General features: G+C 49.6%; 1 protein-coding gene across 1 annotated transcript; it reads right to left on the bottom strand.

Moving 5' to 3' along the window:
• Positions 1-893: 893 nt before the first annotated feature.
• LOC142925611 (uncharacterized) lies at positions 894-5,217 on the bottom strand. Its single transcript, XM_076068660.1, has 3 exons — positions 5,042-5,217; positions 4,538-4,684; positions 894-2,986 (listed from the first exon to the last, which is right to left on the bottom strand). The coding sequence occupies exons 1-3, from the start codon at positions 5,170-5,172 to the stop codon at positions 2,269-2,271; spliced, it is 996 nt and encodes a 331-aa protein (XP_075924775.1). The 5' UTR covers positions 5,173-5,217; the 3' UTR covers positions 894-2,268.
• Positions 5,218-9,075: the final 3,858 nt, after the last annotated feature.

Below are 9,075 nucleotides of genomic sequence, written 5' to 3'. Positions count from 1 at the left end.
CATCCAGTTCATCATGGAAATGGAGGTGAATAACACACTCCCTTTCCTGGATATTTTGCTCGGACGAGGCCTAAATGGTAAAGTAACACACACAGCGTTTACCGAAAGGGAACACATACTGATGCCTATCTGAATGCAGATTGGCATCATCACCCCGCACAGAAATCCTTTCTCAACGAGATGCTCATACATCTGGCTCAAACAGTGTCAGATGGTCAAAGTTTGAGGAGAGAGATTAAACATGTCAAAGAAACGCTACGATTGAATGTCTACAATAATGCTCAAATTAACAGAGCAATGAATGCTAAACCAAGATCAAACAGCAATACTGCTGAATCAGGTTATTAAACAATTAAAATACCATATATCGTGGGAGTAACTGACAAATTAGCTAGTAGTCGCAGCTAAAAAAAAAGTGATACATTAATGACAGGGCTGAATGAATGAAGGTTGAGGCAAGGATGCGGGGTGGTGTAGAGGAGGCGAAGAGGAGGGTAGAGGAGGTGAGGTGGTGAGGTGTTGAGGTGGCGTGGTGAGGAGGTGAGATGGCGTGGTGAGGAGGTGAGGTGGCGTGGTGAGGAGGTGAGGTGGCGTGGTGAGGTGGCGTGGTGAGGAGGCGTAGAGGAGGCGAGGAGAAGGGTAGAGGAGGTGAGGTGGTGAGGAGGCGTAGAGGAGGCGTAGAGGAGGGTGCCCCGCTCTTGGCGTTGATCTTGGTGAACACGTGTCCGCGCCCCGTCTCGTAGCTCTGCCCGGTGCTGATGCAGCCTCCACCGGCCGAAGCGCCCAGCGTCCTCGCTGAGTCCGTGCCCAGCTCCGCTCTGAGCAAGCTCTCCATTGCGCGCTATCTGCTCGCAGCAACAGACACAACGATAAACTCCCCCCCCCCCCCCCCCCCGGTCCCGTGTGGCCTCTAAATACTTATTTCCTTTGGAGAGGTGATTTATCGGACGAGGCCTAAATGGTAAAATAACACACACAGCGTTTACCAAAAGGGAACGCATACTGATGCCTATCTGAATGCAGATTCGCATTATCACCCCGTACAGAAAACCTCTCTCATCAAGATGCTCATACATCTGGCTAAAACAGTGTCAGATGGTGAATGTCTGGAGAGAGATTGAACATGTCAAAGAAACGCTACGATTGAATGTCTACAATAATGCTCAAATAATTAACAGCAATGAATGCTAAACCAAGATCGAACAGCAATACTGCTGAATCAGGTTATTAAACAATTAAAATACCATATATCGTGGGAGTAATTGAGAAATTAGCTCGAGTTTTGGAAAAGCAAAAAGCTAAACATCTAAGTAAGATTTGGCACGGTACACAAAATTAAAAAAATAGTATCTTGTACTTAAGATGAATTGCCTAAGTTGTCAACGGATGGTGTGTATCGGATTAATGGCTTATGTGGCAGATGTTATATTGGACAGATGGGACGTAACATTAGCGTAAGACTAAAGGAACACCAAATAAATATTAAACACTCTCAAACATAACTGTCGGAAGTTGCAGTACATGCTTGCCAACAAGAACACTTAATGTATTTTGATAACGATGAAGTGTTGTGTAAAACTCATTATTACTGGCCAAGACTAATTCGAGAATCCATTGAAACTGAGAAAATTTGTATTATTTTAACCTCTCTGACAGCTACAGGCTTAGTGCGGCCTGGAAGCGTATTATTAAGTAATTGTGATTTTAAGATGAGGAGATGAAGGCAGAAGAAGACGTGGGGCGATGTGGTGATGCGGTCGAACGTGGTGGCCCGAGGAGCGGAGGGAGAGATGGCGCGGGACGGGGCGGTGTGGAGAAGGTGGCAAGGACGGCGGACCCCACGTGAGTGGAACAAACGCGTGTAGGAAGAAGACATCTTACATTTATCATTACTTATAGAGGAAACATAAACACCTAACCCTTTAAACCCCTTTAACCTTAAAACCCTAACCCTCTAAACCCCTAACTCTAGAATCCCCTAAACCCCTAACACTCTCAACCCCTAAACCCTATAACCCTCGAAATACCTAAACATATAAACCCCTTATCCCCAAAATACCCCAAAACCTCTAAACCCATAACTTTATAAATCCCTAACCCTCTAAACTCCTAGCTCTTTGTGTAGTGTGTGGTGGGTGTCACGGGGTGGGTGGGTGCAGGGTGTGTGTGGTGGGTGGTGGGTATCACAGGGGGGTGTATGTGTGGAGTGTGCATGTGGTGGGTGTGGTGATAGTGGTCGTGGTTCACAACTATCCATGACCATCACCTCTACTGTGTGGTGGACCGGCCACCACACAGCAGCGCGCGTCGGAGGAGTGAACGGATGGTTCTCCCTATGCGGGCCAGGCCCCCTCGCTTCCTCTTCTCCTGCATCACCATCGCCTGATCCTCTTTCCTTGTCATCTCCTTCTCCTCCACCACCATCTCCTGCACCACCATCTCCTCCTCCTGCTCCTTCTTCGACTCCACCTCCTCTGTCTCCCCCCCCATCTCCTCTTCGTCCTGCACCACCAGCTCCTCCACCCGGGTCTCCTCCTCCTGCACCACCAGCTCCTCCACCCGGGTCTCCTCCTCCTGCACCACCAGCTCCTCCACCCGGGTCTCCTCCTGCACCACCAGCTCCTCCACCAGGGTCTCCTCCTGCACCACCAGCTCCTCCAGCAGGGTCTCCTCGTCCTGCACCACCAGCTCCTCCACCAGGGTCTCCTCCTGCACCACCAGCTCCTCCACCAGGGTCTCCTCCTGCACCATCAGCTCCTCCACCAGGGTTTCCTCCTGTACCACCAGCTCCTCCAGCAGAGTCTCCTCTTCCTCCTGTACCACCAGCTCCTCCACCAGGGTCTCCTGCACCACCAGCTCCTCCACCAGGGTCTCCTCTCCCTGCACCACGAGCTCCTCCACCAGGGTCTCCTCTTCCACCACAACCGTCAGCTTCCATTTAGAGGCCAGGGCAAGCGCGGAGGATGGGGGCAGCGCCGGCTCCGCTCTGTGAAGAGATGCGCACGACACCGTTCCAACTTCCTGCTACAGCAGAGATCGCAGTCCGTCCCCCCCCATCGTCTGCGTACGGACTAACTGTGTGCAGAGATAGATTAACCAGGTTAATAACGATGCTGCAATAATGCAGCATACCATGCCCATCGTGGGTCTGGTTACAAAATGGGCTTAGTCTTGCGATATCACACTGGATGAAGGGCTAAATGGCAAAGATATGGCTGCCTCATTCTTTGTCCTCACCCAGGAACCAATTATAAAAATACATCCGTATATAACCGAATGTACACGTGGGGTTTGAACTGTACATGTGTTCGTTTGCGGGCGGCAGGGCTGGAACTCAGTCAAAGAGGGACCTGGGTTTGATTCCCATACTTGGGTCACTTCTCCGTGTGGAATGTGGAGTGTGTTCTACCCCCCCCCCCGTTTTGTCCTGCATTGGTTTCCAAATCAGAATACATTATTTAGACTGGATGAAGAGGAATACGATAAGCTATGAAGCTCTTCCTTCACAGATATGCAGTCGAGGCACAGGGTAAGCAAGTTACAGCAACAAACAAAAGGAGTGCAACGTGTAAAAATGTAAGCAAGTCACAAAAAATTGAGCACATAAGCACAAAGTACATAAAATCCTGCCAGTTTTCAACACTAAATGTAAACTTGGGCAAGGCAGCAAAACATCAACAAAAACAGCCCCAGACCCCACCAAGACAACACACAGTCCCTCAATAAAATTGTACATTAAAATGTAACTTTCATTCCTTTGGGTTTGGCATTTTCCTCCACGTAACTGAACCCTGACAAACGCAATGCAACCAGTTTTGGATGGACATCCTCGTCAGTGTTAGAAATTGAACCTCCAAATCATTCAATCGGGATCGCATAGCAGCAGTAGCAAAAGCAAATTTGTTCTGTACTGCAAACAACTTGGCAGGACTCTACTGAAAAAGAGTCTTGAGACTGAGTGAGGCTCATGCTGGCTAAATAAGGGTAGTAGTAATAAATATAAATACATTAACAGGAGCAGAGCCGTCCCCCGGGTACGGTGTACTGGGGAAACCGCCCCGGGCACCGTGCTTTTGGCGGCCCTGTGCTTCGATGTCACGGTGTCAGACGTAAAATGTATTTTTAACACGCAAGCTTTCGCACCAGATTGGCTCACAAATGATGACATCACATTCACATTTATCACTATTTAAGACCGAAACAGGAGTATTTCTCCACAATTCTGGCCATCACCTTATGAGGCTGGTTGCAATCCCCGGCAAAATGTCGTACTCGAATAGTAAATGTGGTGGGTTTACTTTCCAACACACTGGTGTGCTGATCTAGTAACTAATTGGCACATTTTGTTTACATGATACACCTTACTAATTGGCTGTGTTGGGTGGTGGTGAGTTTAACAACACATGTATATCTATGCGATCTAACCGAAAAAAAACCTGTATTGTTGGTAATACTTCCGATTTAATTGTGACTTGCCCTGGGCCCCACACCTCCCTATGGACTGCCTTGAACATTGGACAAGCAGCTCATGGCTTACCGTCGCTCAGCAGCTCCAAAACACTGTACACTGCCAGGAGCAGCAATGGTGGTGGCAGTGGCGTTGCTGGTGGTGCTGGTGGCCACGGTCCGGAGCCAGCTGTGACCCAGCGCCTGCGCTGGCGTCATGCGACAATCCGGATCCCATCTGTTGAGAGACGCACCGGGGTCACACACAGCGCACGTGGTGAGAGAGGCGTGGTGAGAGGATTGACGTTCCTTCCCTTCTCCCACGAGGTCCAGGATCGCACGGCATCAGCGGTAGTCTTGGTAGCAGCGGCAATCCTTCATTACGCAGTACTCTAAAAATGCCCTGAGCCTCGCACTGCCGAGGATCATCTTTAACGGACCTCCAAAGAGGGCGATCTTAACAAGGGTGGTACTGGTTATCGGCAGGTTAACTCAGCTCCACATCTTCCTGGTGATCGGTGGAGGGCGATCGTTGATCACCTTGGTGGGAGAAATCCTCATGGGGAGGGGGGAGGGGGTGGGGGATGATTCTTACCGCAGGCAGGAGCTGACAAAGTCAACAAACTCCGGGTCGTGGCTTTTGAGTGCCCCGTGAAGTGACAAGCTCCCTGGCACCCTTCTCTTGACTGGGGAGAACATCATGCCCAAACGATCTGCAGGAGACATGCACAGCAGGAGAGACACACAGTCACCATTCACCACTTTGCCCACCTACCCACTTGCCCACGCGCCCAATTAGCCACCCACTCACCCAAGGAATTGAAAATACAAAGAGGCCCCCCCCCCCCATGGCCACCCCCCCAAAAAGAACTACAACAGCTCCAGGCCACACCCTAACACTGAATCCGGCCGGTTGCTCGCCCCACCCTTCAACTCACCAAAGTAGTGCATTCCGTCAGGAGCTGCATCCATCATGCATCTTGGAGGCAACCCGAGGATCTGCACATGGTTGAAATAAAGGCAAAAGTCACCCGTGTAGCCGCAGCAGACTGTAGGGGCAAGTGCTTATAGTAGTGAGTAGAAACACCAGCAGCAACAGTAGCGGCACCTGTTGAGGGCCAGGACTGTGGCACACACAGAGAGGGGATGGTTGGCTATATTGAAGCAGGTACACACGGCACCAGGTACTCATTTGAGGCTGATTTGTACTAGGGGATGCCCAGTACCGGTTCAGATAATCGTCACTGATGTTGGCCGTGAATTGGAATCAAACTCGCATTACCGGGTTTGTAGCTGAGCACGCTAACCGCTACACCACTGCTCCCACAACACGTACAGGACACACACGTGTACACACATACAACATACGATGGCTGCCATTCGCCAGATCACCAAGTAGCCAATCGCCCCCCTCTCCTGGCTCCCCACCCCCCCCCCCCCCCCCATAGCCTACAACTTCAAGAAAGGAGGGGGGAATCACGAGCGGGTGAACGTCCAGTTGGAAATACCTCCATGCAGCACGGGAGGTGGTCGTCGCGGCTGTCCGACTGGAATAATTCCCTGCCGGTCGCCAACTCCGCCACTGTGCAGCCCAGTGCCCACATGTCCACTGCACACGTTAATCTGTAGCCCAGCAATACCTCCGGAGAGAGGTATGGCAGGGTCCCACCCACATACAGAGCTGCACAACAACAACAAATATATATGTACGTGTGTGTGTATACTCACTGTGTCATGAACAGCATCGTTATCACACACTGTCACATGTACAGACACTAAGAGACTTACACACACACACTGGAACACAGACACACCCACATGCAGAAACTCACACCCACACGCAGAAACTCACACCCAGGTGAGGTTACTCACGTTGCCTTTTCACAAAACAGCTGTTGCCAAAGTCCGTGACCCTGACGGTGCCGGTCACGGTATCCTTGAGTAGAACATTTTCCTAAAGGAAGAAAGGCAGAAGGAATTCACACTCGGAGGTTACGCCGATAGCATTCAGCCAGCAGTGGATCAATCACGTACCATGGTACAAGCTAAACAGGGGAACTAGGTGAGGCGTAGCGCCGTCATCAACCTTGAGTCAAGTGCAACATTCGCTGTTTTCTGACAGCTGCCACTGGGGGTGCCCCTTTCAAATGCGTCAAGATGAGCGATGTTAGTCGAGGCTCATCATATTTAAAGCTCTCTGAAGCACCATCTAAGTAAAAGGGTGCGGCTCTATCGACAACTTATCCTAGTTGCTCACAGCTGCCCGATAACGAGTTATGGACCAAAAACCACACTCAAGGGCGCACGGATTTCGTGACGCTTTCCACCGCGCGTTTGTCTTGGGAAGTTTTCCATTCACAGCATGGAAGCTGACAACGGGCAGCTGTCAGTTCAAACGCGTGTTTGGCACGTTTTGAAAATCATTCTTTTCGGCTCCGGTTTGTGTTTGTCAAAGTTTGGGGCAACGCTGTGATCTACATTGCTAGTTTTCTCTTTGGTGAGTCCCCCAATAGCGACACGACTCTACACGACAGTTTAATTCATACCAGATCATCACCAGAGGTAACGTGACCCTGCCTCCTTCCAGATAGACGGACAGAGCTAACACATCGACCCTGTGACCAACGTGGTCGGTTTTCTCTATGGACCGAGTCCCCAATAATGACACAACTCTGGAACAAAGTCACGCTGATTGCTGTGTCCACTCACTGGCTTGATATCTGCATGGATGATGCTCCTGGCCTTGGTGTGGCAAAGGAACTTGAGGATGCCCCTGGTGTAAGTTTTCACCATCCCCATGTGCAATTTCCGGAGCCCCGCTTCCATAATCACATCATAGAGGCTCTCCCTGTGAAAGAGGCAGCAGCAGCAACAACAATAACAACAACGAAGCAGCGTCAGTGTCATACCCTGCAATACTGCGTGGATTCTGATAACGACAATATTAATATTCTATTTGCACATTCACGACTAATATGATTCATAGCTCAGTGTGGGTTTAGGTCATCGGTTTGCTGATAAACCAAATCAGTTAGCACATCTGTCCACTTGCTTTCATTGGCTCTGTTTCCGGGTGGTGGAATTATCCATTAGGAGATACAAACTCCACAGAGAAAGGCGTCCGAGTTGAGAATCGAACTCAGGGATTTTCACCGAGGGGCTCAAGCATTACCACTGCGCTGATCGAGTGGAGGCGTGGCTATATAAAAGTGGGCGGGGCTTATTGAGAAAAGAGGCGTGGCCTCATGCACCCGGGACACATGACAGCTCCACAGTATCACAATGCGTGGGTGGCACAGGAATCCCAAAAGTAACATCTAGCTCCGGTGGTGTGACGTTATCACCCTCCCCTGGTGTGGAAGAGATCGAGGCTTTGATCCCGACCGTGACACATGTATATTTTGAGTTTGCATGTTCTACCCCTGGTCACGTGGCTTTTTCTCCGGGTTCTCTGGTTTTTCCCTCCACATTTCGAAACATGTGTTTAGAGTATTTGGCTGCTATACATTTCCACATCAGCCACTTTTTTTAGCTATCATTTGTAGCCAGGCCGCTTGTGAAAAATAACTGATAGGGCAGTGGGCTTCACCTGTTAAATAAAAGTTTTAGTTTAGCTAATGAAGTTAACCACGCTATGGGGGGGGGGGGGGGGGGGGGGTGGGAACACATGGTACGTACTTCAACAGCTCCAGGACAATGCAGTGGTGTCCTCTGAAGTCAAAATGATTCAGGACTTTGACAACGTTGTAGTCCTCATCACTGCCCTCGCCCTGAAGTTCCAGAGCCATCTGGAGCTCCTTTCTCTGAAATTTATCACGCTTGGAGCTGTGCAGAGAAAATCCACAAATGAATCATGACTTAGACTTGCTTAAGGAATGACCAGAAACAAATTCTATTCAGAAATAAATAAATAAATATACGTTCCCCAAGTGTAATGGCATTGTGAGTTCCGGTAGTGCGCTCATGGAAGGTTCCAGAAAGGATCGGGAAGAGGATCAAATAAGCAAGGGATAGAAGGGGGCTTGGGGTGCTGCCTGAACGTAGTGATTCCCTAATGTGTGAATTGAGCCGACTCCGAGCATGGCCCCAGCCACACTCAGGATTCCCAGGAGCTGAGCCAAGCCACGGCTGAGCCACTCATGTATCTTTAAAAGCAGCTGAGCGGCTCAAGCCTGGGCCAAACCACGGCTGAGCTAGAGCTGAGCCTGAGTTTTAGAGACTGAGCCACAGCTGAGTCGTGACTGAATGTGGCTCTCACAGAGCAAGACATTATAACGTGGAATATCATGGGACCTCCTTTGCCAGTACCAAAATATCAGAATATATTTTCTCCTTTTTTCTAGCAAGAAAACAGGTGTTAAGATGTTAAAACACCAAACTGAAACCTTTTACAAGGAATCATTACTGCATTAACCACAATACTTGTGGTCAGAATGCAAACAAAAAACATACTCTGATAATATATGCATTGTCTTTGAAACTGATTGGTCCACACCAGAAACAGCTTTCTTTTGAGCCTCGTCTCAAAAACGGTGTTAGACCAGGGACGCCAAAAGGCGTACAGCACAAAGACAAGCGTTATCAGAGTAATGAGAGCTCGGGGTGAATGGCTACATCATGGGACCTCCT

This window comes from Petromyzon marinus, chromosome 22, assembly GCF_048934315.1.
Source record: "Petromyzon marinus isolate PM22_M1 ecotype Great Lakes invasive population chromosome 22, UKy_Petmar_22M1.pri1.0, whole genome shotgun sequence".
Taxonomy (NCBI): Eukaryota; Metazoa; Chordata; class Hyperoartia; order Petromyzontiformes; family Petromyzontidae; genus Petromyzon; species Petromyzon marinus.
Note: the sequence above shows the minus strand (reverse complement) of the source record. Positions and strands in the feature narration are given on the sequence as shown.

Bases quoted from the DNA above. Each gene is read 5' to 3' on its own strand.
- LOC142925611 (XM_076068660.1), bottom strand. From the start codon at position 5,172: ATGTCTCCTGCAGATCGTTTGGGCATGATGTTCTCCCCAGTCAAGAGA. The intron at 4,685-5,041 runs GTAAGAATCATC...GTCTCTCAACAG, and splicing joins TTTGTCAGCTCCTGCCTGCG to ATGGGATCCGGATTGTCGCA. The intron at 2,987-4,537 runs GTAAGCCATGAG...ATCTCTTCACAG, and splicing joins TTTGGAGCTGCTGAGCGACG to AGCGGAGCCGGCGCTGCCCC.